Here is a 19,635-nt window from a genome sequence, read left to right on the forward strand (position 1 = left end):
ATCTTGAGAGATTGTTGTGTCTAGCACCAGGCGATTTTATTCAGATAAGAACAAGACACGCTGAATAGCTTAGGAGTTCCTTGATCCTCTCGCCATGTATGACCTCTCTAGAGATTTTATTCTGGCTAACAACAGACGATTTTATCCATCAGAGGGTGGCCTCATATTAAAGGAGTAAAACTCTTTGATAAGAGAGAGATCACAGGTGAATAAAATCGCTTGGCGGCTGCTAGAATAAAAAGAGACATGTGCCACCCAATTATGTAAGGTGTTAAGCGAGGTAAGATGAATCAAGAAAGGCTAAACGGGCTTCGCTATAGAAATGGGGTCGTGTACAGATGAATAGAACAGCTTAGAGGCAAACTAGAGTAAGAGAACGAGTCCCATTCCCCTCCCCCCGGGATGCAAACGGGAGTCCTGCCCCCCCCCCACCGGAATGCAAACGGTTGATGATAATGATCACCTGGTACGCTCGTCGTGCTCCGTCCCGGCGAAGGGGGAGGAGTCGACTGCTGCTGCTGGATTTCGATGGCGTGGAGGTCTGAGGAAGCCCTCCGAAGCTTGGGAGCCTTGACCACGTCACGCCAGAACTGCACCACGTCCCAGAACACGTTCTGCACCTTATAGTGGGAGAAAATTATACATGTATATATACACACACAGCATACACACATACGCACACACACACACACACACACACGTATATAAATATATGTATATGTACATATGTCTATATATATATATATATATTATATAATATATAATATATATATGCTAATAAGAACACGGGTACGTGTGTTCACTTGTGCAAAGTAGACCACTTGGTAAAAGAAACTAACGAAGAAGAGCGCTTTCGTATATTACATCTTCAGTGCAAAAAGTACTGCCTCGTTAGTTTCTTTTTCCATGTGGTCTACTTTGCATATGTATATATATATATATATATATATATATATATATATATATATATATATATATATATATATATATATATATATATATATATATATATATATATATATATATATAATATGCGTATGTGTGTGCGTGCGTGTATACAAGTGTTTGAAAAGCAGCATTTGGAAAATATGGGGAATTTTATAAGTCTTTATGGGGGGTGTTACCTATATATTCATACAGAGGCAGATGTGATTTATATATCTTAAAAATGTATATAGTTTCTACATGTGCACCATCAATAGTGTAAAATTGGGAGACTGGCTCCGTAGATTGTATCCTTTTGGTATTTCATAAGTAAGAAGTTTATCGTTGGAATATATATATATATATATATATATATATATATATATATATATATATATATATATATAATTTGAATATATAATTTATATATAATTTGAATTACATTGAGTGTTGGAATGTCTGTTAAGAGAAGCAGATTACTTTGAAATCTATTGGAACATTGAGGGTGCAAATGTAGAAAAAGACTGAAAACATGACCAGGTCGAAAATTTAGAGCAGAACAAATATAATCGATGATGAGAAGCTTGAAGTTGAAGAGAATAGTTATTCTGATCAGCTGTAAAAACCGACTAAAACCATGGAAATTAAAGTCTTGTCACAATTCGAAAATGCTTGGTAAGTACAGGAATATTATAATAGTCTCTTTATCGATACGTCTAAAACGCAAAATTTGCAATATGGATGATACCATCTATAACCTAGATTTGAGATTTAGGAATTGACGAATTGACGAAGACGATGGAAACAAAATGAAGGAGTGGACACAGAGGAATGGAAATTGATGTTAAGAACGCTGAAAGACTGAAAGACGGGAAGGAGACAATTTGGATGAGAGCAGACTTGATTGGAAAAAGTTGCGGAGGCGATAAAAGAGCTTTAGTGGAATTGGGCAATAGGGAAGGTATAGACAGAGATGAGGACGGGAAACTGACAGGTATGAGGATGAGAAACTGAGTAAATGTTTCGATGACTGGACGCTGCGAGATTGGAAGCGTGGAAGAGGAAGGTGGAGGGACGAGATAAAGTTTTCGAAAGCGACGAGGCAGAGCCACATCCAACTTTTTTCGCGGGTTCGAGTCCTAGACTTCTCTTATTCTTAGCAGTGACTGTTACCCCCAGCATTCCAAGCGCACAGGGCAAAGTTGACGGCTTGAGCCGCCATCACGCGCCTTCTGTCGTATCCTCATCTAAGGTAATGATCGCATTGATTAACAGAGGGGCCCGTATTACCTCCTCAATGCTCTCCCTAACGGAGATCTCGTGGAAAGCGCGGCATCCGATGTCATGGGACCTCTTGAATCCTTCTCGCGTGGCCACCATCCGGTCCCCGATCTGATCCTTCTTGTTCCCCACAAGGATCACCGGGACCTCGCCGGTCGCATCCTGGCAAAGGACGGAAGAGTCACGGTCAGGTTTAAAGAGAACTGTACATGTTATCTGAGTGATTTGAATTAATGCATAATGTGTTGGGAGATGTGTAAACATAATGGTTTCGGGGGATCTCAATGCTAGAGTAGGTGGTGAGCCCATAGATGGAGTAGTAGGGAGGTTCTTCAGGTAAGAACTATAGTGGAGAGATGCAGTGAATTGGTGGGGGTAATCCAGCTTCGGCAGTGGGTGGGAACAGGAGTGGTCCTTCATCCAGAAGGAGCTAAGATAAAAGGGGAGAGAGATTAGTGTGGAATATGTGAAGGGTGAGTGCATGCCTAGGCTGGCCACCTCCTTTATAAAGGAGAAAACGCCTTATAGTATATATTAGGGGAAAACGTATATGTACAATATGAGGGAGTTTTTAGTGACATCCGTACAGACCAGAGTCACGTAGGAATTTTTTTTAACTGGAGACTAATCCCCCCCCCCCCAAAAAAAAAAAAAAAAAAAAAATTGAACACTTATAATTCTACTGTCCCGCCATTCAATTCCCTTCCTCAAATCTCCCCTAGACTATGATTCCGCTTTTTGGTGTCATTTTGATCCCAATCATAGAAATTATTTTTTTTATTTATTATTATCGTTATTATCTATTCATTTATTTTTATTTATTAATATTATTATTATTATTATTATTATTATTATTATTATTATTATTATTATTATTATTATTTTTTTTTTTTTTTTTTTTTTTTAAACGAAATGCCCTCTTCTGCACCTTTGACTTTCCCATGGTGCCAAATAGCATTTTGATACCTGATGGCGAAATGCTCGTTTAATTTTTACATCACCTTGGACGAAGGGGCTGAAATTCTTCTCTTTCTTTTGTTGTAGTTGATGAGGAACTTGAGCCTGTTGCAGTCGTCGAAGCTGCACTTGTCGGCCACCGAATACATGAGGACGAAGACGTCGGCCCAACGAATGTTGCACTCGAGTCGCACGCTGTCGCTCTCCTGAAGGAGGGGGAGAAGGAGGAGGAAGAAGAACCAGGTATCGTATTAGTATTTAGATTCCCGTTGTTAACATAGCTATCATTGATATCGGGGACGGTGCTGCAGTCATTGTTTGTATGTTTACTTTTTCTCATCAGTATTAGCCATTTTATCATCATATAAGTTACTATAGTTATCCCTGTAAGCATTAGCATTGCCACTGTTATTGGAATGTTATTATCATCACTGTTATTGTCAAATTTATTATTATTATTATTATTATTATTGCTATTATTATTATTATTATTATTATTATTATTTATTGTCATTGTTATTGTTTTGAGGAGAAAAGCCAGTTCCAGACGTGCCTGGCAGAGTTCAATTCGTGACTGTATCAAGCGAGTTCGTAGTAAGAGCAATGTACTACATTGAATTTTCTGTTCAAAAAGTACTTCTACCAAAGGGAGTGCGTGACATTAAACTAAATATTTGTTTACAAGTGCACACTCTTGTTGTTGCCTAGACAATCTGGCCGAGCAGCCCCGTCTCCCTGAGGAACGTCATGGCTGGAATGGGGGTTTCCCCCACAAATTTCTTATTGTGTTGTTTGCATGCTTAATTGTGTACAATGCAGTCATTCACAGTGGTGGGCAAAGATAAATTTTGCGATAAAGCGATAATGATAAAGCGATACATTTTTCCGCCAAGTCCTATAACGATAAAGCGATAAATTTCCAAGATACCTTAAAGCGATAAGCGATAAATCCTGCGATAAATCCAAAAATACTCTATTTTTGCTACTTATGCATTTAAAAACCTCTTTTTTACACTTAAAACACCATATCTGTTTGCCGCGTAACAATGAGCCTGTAACCTCCTTCTACTTTATCGCTGGATTTATCGCGGGAAATTTGAAAGCGATAAATATAAGCGATAAATTTTCCGGTCTTGCGATAAACGATAAATTTTCGGTTAAAGCGATATTATCGCTTTACTTATCGCAACGCCCACGACTGGTCATTCATAATGTGTGATATAGTATGGAATGAAGTGTTACAGTCAGGGCAATTTTATCAGCGATGCGGTCATCCAGCTGCCTCTGGTAACATCGAGAGTCGGGATGGTGTTTGCACCGAAGCCTGGCCAAGTGGATTCTGTGGACTAGTGGACTAGCTAGGACAGACCACCCACTCGCGCGGGATCGGTAGTTGTGGAAGGGAAAGAGATGTCTGTTTGAAAATGAAAAGATAGTTGTGTATAAAAGAAGGCTTCTGCCACCGGAAGATTAAGGATGTTTATTTCGTGGTGTCGTGGCTTTGGAGGGGCGGACAGGAGACTTGGGGTTGGAGGCTGGGATTAATATGTGTAACCGTGAGGTTACGTAAGGATATTTATTTTTCTTATCCTCATCCAACAAAGTTAGAAAATTAGTAGGAGGCCTAGTCATGGGGAAAGATAGAGAAATTGGAAATAATTTTAGTGGCAGGTAAACTGAAATGAGATGTAGTAGGAGAGAAAGTTAAAAATGTGAATAATTTCGGTAGAAGAAAAAAATGGTGTTTGTGCATGTAGTTGTGTTATTTTTTGTTTGCGATATGTTTGTTTGTGTATTCTACGCATAGAGAGTTGTTGCCTCCAAGCGTGTGTACTTACAAGGAACTCTGTCCTTTCGGTTTCTGAGCTGAAGGCGGGCTCGGGCTTCCCCTCCAGTTCATAGGGAGATTAGCGGCCACGCCACCTGAGCCACACAGATCGAAACCAGTTCGTCCGCGGACTTAAGAGCCGCCGTCGCGCTCTTTTGTCCCTTGATGACGAGTGAAAGAGGACACTGTCCGCGCGAAATCCAACTCTGATCGTGTGTGGAATTCGGTCCCCCTTCCTATCCCCTCCCGGTTATTCGAAAAGGTGTTCGTGGTGGCAAGAGAAAGAATGAATGAATGGCTGACGGGAAAACGCAAAGGAAGTGTTGTACACACCACGATAACCACGTGGCATGGAACGCGCGTCATGTCGCCCATGACCTGACGCGACTTTGACAGTGCCCCCCTGCTTGACCCGACCTAACCTAATCCAATGCAATTATGTAATTACGCACCACGGGTGACTACCCACGCGGTATATATATATATATGTCGGTTCCTGCCGCATGTAAAACCAGTTCACTCGTACCTTACAATAAAGGAGACGAATTCACCAAAAACTCTTTCTATTCCTACAGTAGCATCGCCACAGTGTTGAGAGAAAGGTGCGGACGGGAAACAGACGCTGTTATTCTTCTCGCCCTCGCTCTCCCCTCTCTCCCTCTGAGCTTAAATTGTTTACCCCAATCGTCGCGGAGGCTGTTGTTTCCCTTAGTTGAATGGAACTGCTTGTTGACAGCTCAAAGAAGACGTAGCGAAAGAGAATGTGGTAACTCGTACATGCTGCAAATAATCATACTGTGAATATGGCTAAACTTAAATCCCTTTTCAAAACTACTCAGTAGAGGGGGGGGGGACATACTACATGGTCCACTGCAGGACCTGGGGGACGGTACCTCTGCACCTCACCCCGCCCCCACAGAAACCCCTCCCTCCCCCCTATGAAAATCCATCTCTCCGCTCCCATCAATGGGAACCCATCTCCCTATCCCCATGGAAAACCATCTCCCCTCCCCCCTATGGAAACCCCTCCTCCTCCTCCCTATAGAAACCCATCACCCCCCCACAAAGGAAACCCATCGCCCTTCCATGGAAACCCTTTTCCCCTCACCCCATGGAAACCCATCACCCTTCCATGAAAACTCATCGTCCCCTGGAAGCGTACCTTCCCTCTAAGAAACCCCGTCTCGTCCCCACCCATGGAAACTCATCTATACCCCCCACCCCCCATGGAAACCAATCTCCACCCTCTCCCATGAAAACGCATCTCCCCCATGGAAACCCATCTACCATTCCACCAAGGAAACCCAGTTCCTCTCCTCATGGAAACCCATCTCCCCTCAAGAAGACCCATTGCATTCCCCATGGAAATCAGTCTTCCCCATAAAAACCCATCTATCCCGCCATGGAAATATATCTTGACCCCTCCCACCATGGAAACCCATCTCCACCCCTCCTCTCGGTAGCAATCCATCTCCTCCAACCCCCCAACCCCCAGGGCAACTCGTATCCCTCCTGATGACATCCCATCTCCCCTCTCCCCGTGGAAATGCATCTTTCCCTCCCACCAGTTCTTCTCTTCCCACCCCTCCAGGTAACTCATCTCCCTCCCAGTCTCCCATCTCCCCACGGAAACTCGTCCCCTCCCCCCCACCCTTCCACATGGAAACCCATTCCCTACTCCCCATAGAACCCCCCCCCCACACACACACACGCGCCTTCCTGTGGAGAGAACTTTCTTTACCCAGAGGTCCTGCTTCTCTGGAGACTTCTGCCTCACCTGCGACTGTCCGGCGGAGTCGAGGATCTCGAAGGAGACGAGGTTTCCCCTGACAACGACGGTGCACGGGTAGATGCGCTCGAGCGTTGGGTCGTACTCCCCGATGTAGCGCCTCGTGATGAACCGGACCACCAGCGCTGTGCGAAGTGACAAGGATCGTAATAAAAATAGCAATGTTGATAAAAAAAAAACTATAATCATGGTGATGATAGAAAGTGGTAATGATGATGCATTTATCGAAGTAACTCCTCGTATAAAGAGGACAGGGCATTTCTGGTGCATGTATGCAACCTAATGATAATGTTGGAGGTTGTAACAGTACAAAAATTATTACATGAAATATAAGAATGAACAGCAACAGCAATAGTGTCGATAAAAACTAAGTCAAAATAAAATCATTACAGTAGTTATAAAATAATCTTTGTTTAGTTGACAGATCACATGTTGAACCATATATTGAAATTATTATAATTATGTACTATTATCATTATGATGGCGATGATATTGTATACATTATAAAGTAGAAAATATGATGTAATTAGGGGAAGCGTACGCACACATGTGCTAGGATCTCTTTAATAATCTGACGTTGCGATCCGTATTGTGTACTTCAGGGCCATTTGCTTTCGACACAAACAGTACTTGTATACTCCTGAGGCATTGGGTTACCCTGTATGGGGTATTGGCAGCATAAGTTTTATGCTGTCACTTTTTCAGGGATTTTCTGAGCCTGACCCGGAGACCAGGTACCGGTCTCTGGGGGCCGCAACGCCTTATGGAGGTCGGGTTGTGTTCTCTTGCAACGGGTCGAACTCGATGAAAAGTTGTGATCTTCTTCGGGTTCTTTTCCTCTTCCTGTTGGCAGAGAGACCCCCTGGAGGTAGGACGTAGTGTCTCCACGACTTGGTTCCCAATAAATAATTGGCAAAATACACTTTACAAATTATGCTGAATAAAAAATTGTAAATGATAACCAGACACGCCAATACCACTCCCAAAAGAACATCTGCACACTCGAACCAAAATCCTCCCCATAGAATGGTGACAATTTGATTGAAACGTTATATGATTAAAACATCGATAGTATAATTAGAATGCTTACAGTGCATTAGAAGGGCCGACTACAAAGGATTTACAAAGGATTACAAAGGCGGAGCATGTCGACAGGAGACCTTTTGGTCCATAACTAGGTCGGGTGCGAAAAAAATATAATAATGATAAAAAAATAAAATAAATAAGATAGAATAGAAATTATAATAATATAAGTAATAATAAATAAAACAAATAAATGCATAGGTATAGTCAAATAATAAACAAACGGGTAAATAGTAAATGATAATAAATTGATGATGGTGTCCCTCAGCCAAAGAGAAATGGCCATCGTCAGCCAGAATAACAGACGAACCATATTGCATTAAAATGGCCAAGCGAGTCGTGTGTCATTGTGGGGACTTGAACGTTGTTTGAACGTTCAATAATTTTTCAATTACCCTGCCCTTCCTCTGGTTATCTCGAGGACTAATAAAACCGTCTTGCATCAGAGGAGATAGATATGTCGTCTTGGAAAGTCGAGTTAACCGTGATTTTCCACCCGAGGTTATTTTTGTACTTTTTACATGCTCCCAGTTCCTGAAGCTTCAGTAGAATCGAATGGCTTTAGACGGGATGGAGTTTTTAAAGGAGACGTATTTCTATTTCGCCAGGTGTCTGTTTGACTAAGGCTCTTAAAGAACGCCACCGTCATGCTACTGTGGACAGTCCACCCACGCTCGGTGAAGAACCTCGAGGGAGATCCTAGGAGGCCCGATGGGGTGTCTTCGCTTCGCCATGCCTGTGTGGATACACTGAGGGTTTCAGGTTAGTGTGCATGTAGTAGGAAGGTGATGGACTCTCTTTGTGTTATCAGAACAAGACATCAGGCAAGCCTGGAGTGTGCAAACATACGTATGAAATTTTACAAGCAGTACGCAGTTGTGTGTCCATCCCGGGATTTGACCTTGTCTCTCTTACGATACGGCCGAGCAACCTGGGACTCCACCGTATTGAGATCGAGTGCAAGATCTTCAGCAGGATCCTTCGAGGTCGACTACAAGGTATTGCCCGAACGTTCTTACGCCTTCTGGTGGGTCGAGTTACTGTTGCCAACGTGTCATGTTGCCCCCTCCGGTGGTTCTTAATCAATCCAGGCGAGGCCTTTAGATCCTCGCCACCCCCCCACCCCCACCCCCGAGCTCCCCAACCCCCAATTCGCCCACACATCACCACCACAAAGGTCTCTTTATGTGTTCATATCTGGTTTCCTGGAAGAGGCAGTATTCACTCGTGTCCATCACCGGTAATTCAGAAATGTGTCTTAGTCAAGGTTTGGTGAAATACAACCTGCAGTTCTGAGAAATCGGAGTCTGCATTTTGAGTGTTTGGACTCGGAATTCCGGAATTCGTTATAGGAATAGATTTTTGTGCGCATTAGACCTCTATTCTTACTTCTACAGTGGGCTACCCCCACCTCTTCGAGGAACTTGGAGAAACCTTGCGATCAGAAATGTACTTGAAAATGTTGGCAAAAAATTAAGATAAACTGGAAGGAATCTTGTATAATCTAACATAAGAACATAAGAATGAAGGAGACTGCAAGAGACCATAAGGCCTACACTAGCCAGCTCCGTATTCATCACCACCTGTCATCCCCATCCATAAAGTTGTCTAATCGTTTCTTAAAACAACTGATAGTTTCAGCGCTTACTACATGGTTACTAAGTTTATTCCATTCGTCGACCACCCTATTAGTAAACCAATTCTTGCCTATTTCTTTTTTAAATCTAAATTTGTCCAGTTTATAACCATTACTGCGGGTCCTGCCCTGTTGTTTTAATATGATGACCTTGCTCGCATCATCCTTGTTAAAGCCTTTGATCCACTTTAACACCTCTATTAGATCACCCCGCACTCTGCGTCTTTCCAGAGAGTGTAAGTTAAGGTGCCTAAGCCTCTCTTGGTAAGAGTAGCAGTAATTTCTGAAAAGAGGTTTGGGAGGTGATGGTTCTATCCTACAGGCTCACTCTCACTTTACTGAGCGACATCACAAAATAAAAGAAGAACATTATAGTACGGAAGGCGTTAAGATCAAAATCGCTTTAACCCAATTTATGAAGTCTGAAAAAGTGAATTTACAAATTCAGCCTACGAAGTGGGTATTAATCCCTTCAGCGTGGGTTTAGCTAATCTGTCTACATCGTAACAAAGCATTTACCATTCGCCATAACAAAATCTGTGAAGGGCGTCATCATCGTAAAGGATCTTGATATGTTCCTAATCATTTTAACGCGAGGTCCTCCTCTGGGCTGAATAATGTGACAGAGCAATAAGGTAATGTAAGGAATTGGATTTATTTATTTTTTTCATAAAACAAATATTGGTCTACCTTATCTTTTTTTTTCAGATCACTCTCATTTCACGTATCCTCTCAATAAGAAAAAGAAAACTTACGAAACGTTGCTGAAACGAGTTTCATTTGAAACTAGCGCTGGGGGCGGCAGGTGTGACCACGACGGTGTGGGGGGTGGGGAGACCGGGTGGATGGGAGGCGGATCTGTGTTGAGGATGGAGTGAGGAAACGGCGGAGTGGAGGGGAAAGGAGGGGAGGGAGGGTTCGGGTGGATTCTGGTGGTCGAGAGTTGCTTCTTGGCCGAGGGCTTGGCTAACCACAGGATTAGATTACTATCAGAGAACACACTTTGTGCTGCAGACTAAATTATTCTCGTACGAAACTTGACAATGTCACAACAGCAAAGCCTTGGATCGTCTTCTCCTGTATGAATACATGAAGGATCATACCGTGCACAGGTAAACGCGCGTTTGTGCACGTGCGTGCACTCACAAACGCGCAAGCACAAGCACACAAAACTAGCAAGTAAGATTTACAAATTAGATATACATTAGTTGTAAGAAGGTATAGTGCCTGAGGATTAGAAGAGGGCCAATGTAGTTCCAATTTGTAAAATGTCTGATCAACATAACTAAACTGTATGAGAGAATTGTAAAAGCTGGGTCTAGAGCAGTGTTTCCCAACCTTTTATGGCTGCGACCCTAAATCCACTCTTAGCCTGGAGTCGCGACCCTAATTGTAATAATAAATTCAACCATTTCATGTTATATTTCTACGTACTTGCATAATGTTGATAAACTTTCGTTTTTATAGTTCAGTTTATATTTACTAGCACAATGAATTTAAATACATTTGAAACTTGAATGAAAAAAAAGTTAAAAAAGACTCTGGCGACCCTCAAAAACACCCTCGCGACCCTGGGGTTGGGAACCACTGGTCTAGAGGAATCGGACAATCAATTTGGACGGGCGAGTTGTGCGTGACTAGATCTCAAGGACCTTTGCCAAGGTAACTCGCAAGCTACTTTTTTGGACATTTGAGGACTTGGACGAAACCACTGGAATGGGTGGGAGACTTCCTACAACTGATACATGAGAATAGTAGTAAAGGATAGTATGTCAGGATGGAGTAACTAGTGGAATCTCACATGGGTCAGTGTAAGCTCCAGCAATGTTCCTTATGTAAATGATATGTTGAAAGGAACGACGAGTTACATCTGTATTCATGAAGAGAAGGTATAGAATCTTGCATTATTTATGTTAAACTTATTTTATTATTTTTATTTATTTTATTTATTTATACATTTATTGATTTGCATATTTGTGTTTTATTTATTTGTTTATCTATTTTTTGGAAATGGCATGGCAGAATTTACAACTAGAGTGAGGTGTTGAAAATTAATGTTGATACTAAATGTGAAGTATTGGAAATTTACAAGAATACAGAGGTCATCACTGATTTACTCGATGGGGAATGAAAAAAAATAGAGAAAGACGAGGACTAGGGATTAGAACATGAACAAGAAGTTTTGAGGCGCAGAAGTATGACCAACGGAGGAGTGACGTTTCATTTCATGGACGGAGAGGTGTGTGTGTGGGGAGGGGGGGGGTTAGAAAATCTGATGCACCACAGACTGGAATATAAATCATTGGTGTGATCCTTCACAAAAAAGGGTGCAAATGAAATTGAAAGGGAAAAAAAAGGGGGGGGGGGTGATCCCCGCTGGGGACTTAACTACGCCATTAGCGGACTTTGGCCTCCTTTGGTTGTGGATCCTCCTTTTTGGGTTTGTTTTACACAATTGTTCTTTAGGACTTGCCTCCCGACGATGAACTACCTCAGGACGTCCATGTCATCCTTCACCATATCCTCTTATTATTTCAGTTTAGTTTATTCTTCATTGACTCTTCATACTCTGGAGAGTCCGGTTTGATCGCCTCCTGCTCCACCATCTTGGTCGTTTGTTCCTCGGAGAGAGAGCTCCTCTAGGGACTTTGCCTCCTGGAGTTCCTCCTTGTCGAGGTCTAACTTCTTATCTTGGGATAATGTCCTCACTAAGACCTTGCGTGACGATTGCGTTTCTTCTTACTCTTTAGCCAGAGTCCGTCTCCTTAAGTACATTTCGTTAGGGTGAAATGTGGAACCTGAAAGATTCATCCTTCCTTCCTGGCTCAGTAGCATTCTATTTAAAGTTGACCTTGTGAGAAATATACAGTAACTCGCTTACTGTCATTGCGAAACTAAGATTCGCAGGGAACTGAAATCTTGAAAACCTGCGCGGGTGATTACTTCGCAGTGAGCTCGATCCTTGGCACGGTCGCCACTGAGTGTTCTCCCCACATTGATGTTTTTTCTCACTACATCAATGACTAAGCGTGTCCCGTTACAGTTTAGGAGGGCTGATGTTGCAAATGACTGTAACGATAGATCAGAGTTTCAAGGACTGGAGAAGTAAAGAAGGAAAGGTTGTGTAAAGTGTCAAAAATTTATTTAGATCCTGAGCACTTGTGCTCAACCTTGGCGCCCCAACTATTTTCTCCGACACTCGAAACCCTAGGCTTACCTACAAAGAATAATCAAGTACATAGATCTTCAACTTCTTTGGTGATTTTTGTATTTCACTCAATAAGATATGAATTGTATACATCGATAGTGAGACTCCCTTACCATCATTTCGCATATCCTTTCATGTTTCACTAAAATGAATAATTACAAAGCAAAATCTAAGTTCAGCTATATGTGGGTTCAGTTTTAGATATAAATAATATAAATGTTACACCACAGAAGGCTGGTCTCGAGCGTGTAATGGATATTCACCGTAAAAACATCTTAATGTTAAAGCTGTGATGTTTAGAATTAATATTTTATCTTTGCTGATGTTCAAAATAGCATATTTAAATCGTGTGGGTGTATATGGCAGTTACAATTAAACGCTAATATATATATATATATATATATATATATATATATATATGTAAACATCACCATCAGCAAAGTAGAACAACCTTTAGATAAAATCGCTCATTAATTTCACATAGATTAAACCTTTTGTAACATAAATAATCACACTTGCAATGATATTTCATTTCACCGTTCCATTGTGACTTTATCATTTGAAAAGATCTAATGCTTACGATGCCAAAAATGAAAGAAAAAAAAAAATGATCACATGAGACATTTTTGCCTCCAAAGAGTTGGACGAATCTGGCACGGACACAAAGAAAGGTTGCCCGCCTCTGATACAGGCCGTCTTCTGTACCTTCCATATTGCCAAATCTTACATACTTCCTTTCCTTTCCTGACGCTGAATTATGGATCGTATTGTTTGTGTTTTGGAGATAAATGTTAGAAGGTACTATGGACGGAGTTTCCCGCCGCCCCGCTAGATCGCTCATAAACAGAAAACGGACAACTTCCCACCCTAATCCTGGATATTCGCCACTCCTTGACGTCACTAGAATATCTCTATCGCTTCAAGAGTACCCCCCATCAACTTAATTTCACACGCCATTGAATTCTCAAAAACCCATCAAGGATTTGACAAATACACACATATACACGTCCACTCGGCAACAGAATAGTGGACCTGTTATCCTCACAGGAAATAGTCGAATAAGTTCTGTGACGATCACCACAATCTCTTCGACATACTCTTAGACCTACAGTATAAATAAATAATTATCAGCGACTCCCCCCCCCCACCATACAACCTTCTTCCACTCCGATTCTTCATCTTTTACTTTGTAATTATTCCCTTACCCCTAACCTTTCCCATCGACAGCTCGAGAAAATTATCTCCGTTAGTCACTCGCATTTTCTCCTGCAGTACAACTTCTTCAATGCATATCTCTCTCCTTCCTCATTTCTCCTGCACGGATCTTCTCAGTTCCCCCCCCTCCTCGTGTTCCTCCACAACTCCCGTTTTCTTTAACTTTGTTCTTTCCATTGCCTCGACGCGCGGCAGTTTTAGAAATGGGTTTGCATCTACCAATAACTTGTTACCTATTTCCCATTACCATTACCAATTACTTTTGTATCGCAGCTGTGCACTCCCAATTTCGCCCCTTCCTCTTCCCTGCCTTGTCGTCTCTTGTCATCTCCCTCAAAACCCGTCCATGGGATTTCCACTCTTTCCTCGTCCTCTTCGCTTTGTAAGCCAATAGTGTTTTTTTTTCTTCTTTTTTTTCTTCTTATGCTTCTTCTTTTTCTTCTGCTTCTTCTTTTTCTTCTATTTGTACTTCTTTTTCTTCTTCTAATTCTACTTCTTTTTCTTCTATTTCTACTTCTTATTCTTCTTCTATTTCTACTTCTTTTTCTTTTCTACTCTTTGTACTTTTCTACTTCTATTTCTACTTCTTTTTCTTCTATTTGTACTTCTTTTTCTTCTTCTAATTCTACTTCTTTTTCTTCTATTTCTACTTCTTATTCTTCCTCTATTTCTACTTCTTTTTCTTCTATTTCTTCTTCGTCTTCTTCTTACCTCCAGAATAATCCTGCTCCAATGTTGAAGTTTTGCCCTGCAAGTTTCATACACCCATTACCATCTCCTCCTTCGTCTTCCTCTTGTTTTAGTTTCGATAAAAAAGAAAGAAAGAAAAAACACTTCTCGTTTCCATCAGTATTTAATATGATTTTTCACGCTCCAGTCCGTCTCTTCTCGTGAACATTTTCGTCTACCTACCCACCCACGTACGAAAAAGTTAAATTACAAACTAACATTTTAACGCTACTATCCTTTCATTAATCCTCTAAGTATAGTGGCTCTCTTCACATATTTTGTTCTGCCTAACGACATTGTTATAGCCATAAAGTAGGACTTCATGTTGAAGAGGTTAATACCAGCAATAATGATAATGATAATAATGATATAATAATAATAATAATAATAATAATAAATATTTGCAAGGAAGTAGTTATAACCTAGAGTTAAGAAGACACAATTTCGTTCACCGCGTAGTCGGTGAATACACTAAATTTCCTTTGAAAGTATTCGGGTATTGTGCAGTTCAGAGTTTTCTCAAGATAACATATAAGAAATAACCAATATTGTAAATAAATCCCTCGACCAAATAGATGATGAATCTATCTTTGTATTCGTTTTTTTATGCACGGGAACCGGATTCTAGTGCCTAGAGAAGAGGAACTAGAAGAGAACTACATAGTCAACGCGTGCCGTAAATAGAGGTTTTCGGTCATTGAACTCCGACAAAAGGCGATCATGCTCAGCCACCTCGCAGGGCGGGTAACGAATGAAATGTAGAATAATAATAACAACCTTGATTATTTTTTCCTTCGGTCTCGTCCGAAAGGTCTCCTGTCGACCTCATCCGTTTGTGGTTAGAGGTAACCCAGTCTAATTTACCGCCATCCATCGTCATCCGCTGGGCGCATACGTATGACCTGTTTTGGCCTTCGCCGCCCGTCCGTATCACTCGGCGCTCGACGGCGTTAAGTTTCATTTCCCATTTCTGTGCCCAGTCGGAGGTCTTGTTGACTTCTTTCATCAACCGCCGTGGCGGGTTGATTTCGATCTCTCTTCGCACCACACGCGGCTCTCGGTTGGATTCCAACATCTGCCAGTGACGGCTACTTAATCATGGCTCTCCAAGTGCACAAGGCATGGGTTATATGTTTGGTCAGAGTTAAGTGTCACCTGAAATAAGTCCTTTGTTTTATGAAACTCTATTGGAAGCTCTGTGTGTGTGTGTGTGTATATATATATATATATGTATATATATATATATATGTATATATATATATATGTATATATATATGTATGTATATATATGTATGTGTGTGTGTGTGTGTGTGTGTGTGTGTGTGTGTGTGTGTGTGTGTGTGTGTGTGGAAAGGTGGTGAGGTGAATACAGAGATTAGTTGGATTTTTTATATTTACTGACGTTTCGTCCTTTTCAGGACATTCTCAAAGTACATACAATTTCAGAAAATGTACAGCCATGTCCCCCTCCATCCGCCTCCATACCCTCATCCGTCCTCTATACTTCTCCAATGACTCCGACCATTTCGCGCGCCCTTCTGTCTACCTCTCTGTCCTTATCCATCTTGACATCCTTGATGATTAAGCTGCTTGCTGTTCCTGCTAACTTTATGAACCTATCCTTATGGTTGATGCAGGGATGGGAAGCGATGTAGGCTGCCTCCCTTATTTTCTTTTAGTTTTTTTTTGCTAGTCCTTTGTGGAGCACGTCTACCCTGTTCCAGTCTGGGAGATGATCACATTGATCCAAATAAACCACTAGCGAGTTGGAGGTTCGGTGAGATCTGATCAGTGAGATCTATAATACCCTAACGGGCAACCACCACATAGTATAGTCGTATTGTAGACCGCGACTTTATTCCTTTTTCTTCGTTCTTATTCTTTTTCCCGACAACCTCTCCTAATCTTGTACTCACGAAACAAGCAATCCTCACACCCGCTTTTATGAAAATTTGTCCTGACTCCTCCGCGTACTTCGAATTGGGATCGGTAGTCCTTCCGGGGATCTGAGCTTCGGGAACACTCTGAAAACACATTTAATTTCCTTCTGTAGAAACTGTTCCCTGCAAATACGTTACGCCCTCAGGAAGAAACCTATAACCACCCCGTTTTTAATTTTATCACTACAGTATGTGCGAAGTAGAAATGAATCGTAACTTTTGTTTTTCTTTGGACTAGACCAAGGATATATATATATATATATATATATATATATATATATATATAATATATATATATATATATATATATATAATGTGTGTGTGTGTGTGTGTGTGCGCGCGCAACCTCATCACCTCGAAGTGGTGCCTCTGGGTAACGTCGAGAGTGAGGAAGTTACTGAGACTAACAACATATTGAGACATCGTCACTCCCACTAACAATAACTTTTTTTTTTTTTTACTAACAAGCATAATCCTCCGGCGATGGTGCGTGATGGTCGGAGCAAGAGATTGTGATTTCAGGCATCCTTTAGTCACAGCTCACACGATAGTCTGTGTAGATCCAGCTGTCGTCCTGTGCGAGAATGGAAAGTAGCACTGCTTGGACACAGCTGAGCAGCCGTATATAGGATCCGCTCTGCCCACCCCACACGAAGAAGGGCCTAGGAAAGTAGCACGGCTTGGACACGGCTGAGCAGTCGTATTTAGGATCAGCTCTGCCGATCCCACACGAAAATGGGGCTAGGAAAGGTGGCCCAAACACAACTTCACCGAACCGAACCAGGCCTGGAGACCTGCCCTCATCATAATGGAACAACAACACTACTGGATGGTGTCCCGATCTTCTTTACGTGGCCGCTTCTCAGGTACCTCAGTCAACATATATCTACATTGATCCTTCTCCAGCTCTGAGAATCTACAAGCCCAGAGTGTACACTCGATTCATCTTCGTCTGCGGGCAAATAATACGATTTGTATGACGCAGCCACGATCTCTTAAGTGGACAACTCTGTCCCTCCCATCTTTTGTCTGAGAGAATGAACGAATGACTGACCATCGTCCGGTTCTTCCGGCAGCTAAATGCATATAGCGTCCCCGCAACCTGTAGGAAGTGAAGAAAGCGATCTCGGTGACGTTTATTCTTGATTCCGAGTCAGAAGTCTTGTAAATCAAACGCGTCCCCATTGAACACCAGCCCAAAATGGTTTCTACTTTGCAACAGTCGATTGCTTGACACTTGGCTATTATTCGTATTATACGAGTCTAGAGTTGTTTCTATGCTACCTGCTAGTAGGAGTAAAGGAGCAGTCGCCCCGATGAAAGATTTTTTTATATAAAAAAAGTGGAGAATTTTTTTGGAAGTTGATAGAGATCTTGGGCCGGTCGGGAGACAGAGTACCAGCCTCTCAGGGCTGCATCTCCAGGTGGAGGCGATTGTTGATGGGCTTCGGAGACGGGTGCTAGGGAGATGGTCCTCTCCGACGTCCTTCAGACAACCGCTACGTGCAGGTGCCCATCGTCGGTCCCTTTCTTGTGTTCTTTGAAATCAAGTGAATATTTAAGTACGTGACTGTCACTGCCTGGGGAAGATTACATTTTTGTCACCGAGCCGTCAGTGACCTATTGAGAGGACACGAATTCAGTATATATATATATATACAGAAAGAAACGAGGTGCCGTTTTCTCTTGGTTTAAGCACAGAAGAAACGAAAGAGACGCCTGTTGTGGGAATGAAAAAGGGTAAAGATGGTTCTCGTCTAGCCAATCGGGCACACTGGTCGAAAAAGTAAATGGAATAAATCGTGTGCGTTTTCATATGACGGCCATAAGTTGAGTCGAATCATTGCGTGATTGCAACGAGGGTGTTTACATCATGACAACGCACTAGAAGACGAGCAGACACCGATTGCGTCACTGTGTGGTTACGTATACGTGACTAGAAACGTGGCTTTCAGTCTCGACTCCTTTCTCTGTAACGTGGCTGTGCCGCGGACACAAACGGCATCGTTTGACGGCAATCCGACTGGAAGAACGAGGGCCACGGGGGCCTCAAAGGGGCTCATCGAGACTGGCGGACCTCTTTGCGATATTGACTGGATGCCATGGAGATGGACAAGAGTCGAAGAACAAGCACCATCCGGCATGGAAGGCGTTAAGTTCCCTCTCGTCCACAATCGCCTGTGGTCGAGGTATCCAACGTTGATACCACCCCGCTTGTATTTCCTTCTCCGTTGAGTGCATTGCAAGTAAACTTAGCTCGACAGTGGCTACGCTACCACTCCCACTCCCCCCTTCCTTGTGTGTTCCTCTCAGAACACGTGGCCTCCTCCTGCAGGGTGGGCGTTGGGGGCGAGGGGGAGGAGCGGGGGGAGGGGTAGACCTTCCCCAGGACCGACCTGTAGGCAGAATAGTCGCCTGCCTCCAGAAAAAAAATATATATAATATATATATGCGGGGGGGGGGCACTACTTTTTCTGAAGACATACATTCCTGACTAAAAGTGGTCTGCGCTGAATGGCCTACCCGCTCCGGCGCTTGGCCTTTAAGCTTGAAATTCCATAAATCAATCAAATCATCTAAAAGTGGTCTACTCTCAGTTGTAGCAACAAGACGCATGAAGCATGTCAACTGGGAATGGAGGGTCTGCGCCGTCAAGACGGAAGTCCACCTTCTCATCTGCATACAACCGTCCTTAGCCAGAACAAAATCCATAAATTATGTCGCCCGCCTAAGGGGTCAAGACGAACGTGATGCCCAAACTTACACGAAACAACCTCAGCCAAACAAAGTCTATAAAGTGTATCGCAGCAAAGGAATTATGACGCTTATACTCTGTTTGGCAGAGTGACACGGGTACTGTACCTTATTGAGGATAACGCCAATTAGTTTTATTCAGGCCAAGGGTGATGTCCTCTTGCAAACGCATATTACGAAGTCTTGGGTCGCGCATGAAATTTCACCATTGTGGTCTTCAACAAATACGCTGTTTGGGCTTCCGGGTAAAAAAGACCGTTGGCCATACAGCTGTCGAACCTTGCTCGGGAA

General features: G+C 42.4%; 2 protein-coding genes across 3 annotated transcripts in view; one reads left to right on the plus strand and one right to left on the minus strand.

The window, feature by feature from the left end:
- The window catches only part of LOC143041039 (ras-related and estrogen-regulated growth inhibitor), a 47,394-nt gene that overhangs the window by 2,959 nt on the left and 24,800 nt on the right, over positions 1-19,635 (minus strand). For both annotated transcript variants that reach the window (XM_076212642.1, XM_076212640.1), the window contains exons 3-6: positions 6,768-6,904; positions 3,207-3,368; positions 2,215-2,367; positions 464-620 (exon numbers count right to left, since the gene is read on the minus strand). In XM_076212642.1, the coding sequence (XP_076068757.1) occupies positions 464-620; positions 2,215-2,367; positions 3,207-3,368; positions 6,768-6,904 (609 nt within the window). The remainder of the gene's footprint in view (positions 1-463; positions 621-2,214; positions 2,368-3,206; positions 3,369-6,767; positions 6,905-19,635) is intronic.
- Positions 3,317-19,635, plus strand: part of LOC143041040 (uncharacterized) — a 59,686-nt gene continuing 43,367 nt past the window's right edge. Inside the window, exons 1-2 of the mRNA XM_076212643.1 lie at positions 3,317-3,405; positions 8,471-8,624. Coding sequence (XP_076068758.1) covers positions 8,510-8,624 — 115 coding nt within the window. The 5' untranslated portion in view covers positions 3,317-3,405; positions 8,471-8,509. The remainder of the gene's footprint in view (positions 3,406-8,470; positions 8,625-19,635) is intronic.

Source organism: Oratosquilla oratoria, chromosome 30 (assembly GCF_046742065.1).
Source record: "Oratosquilla oratoria isolate Oo_2021 chromosome 30, ASM4674206v1, whole genome shotgun sequence".
Classification (NCBI taxonomy): domain Eukaryota; kingdom Metazoa; phylum Arthropoda; class Malacostraca; order Stomatopoda; family Squillidae; genus Oratosquilla; species Oratosquilla oratoria.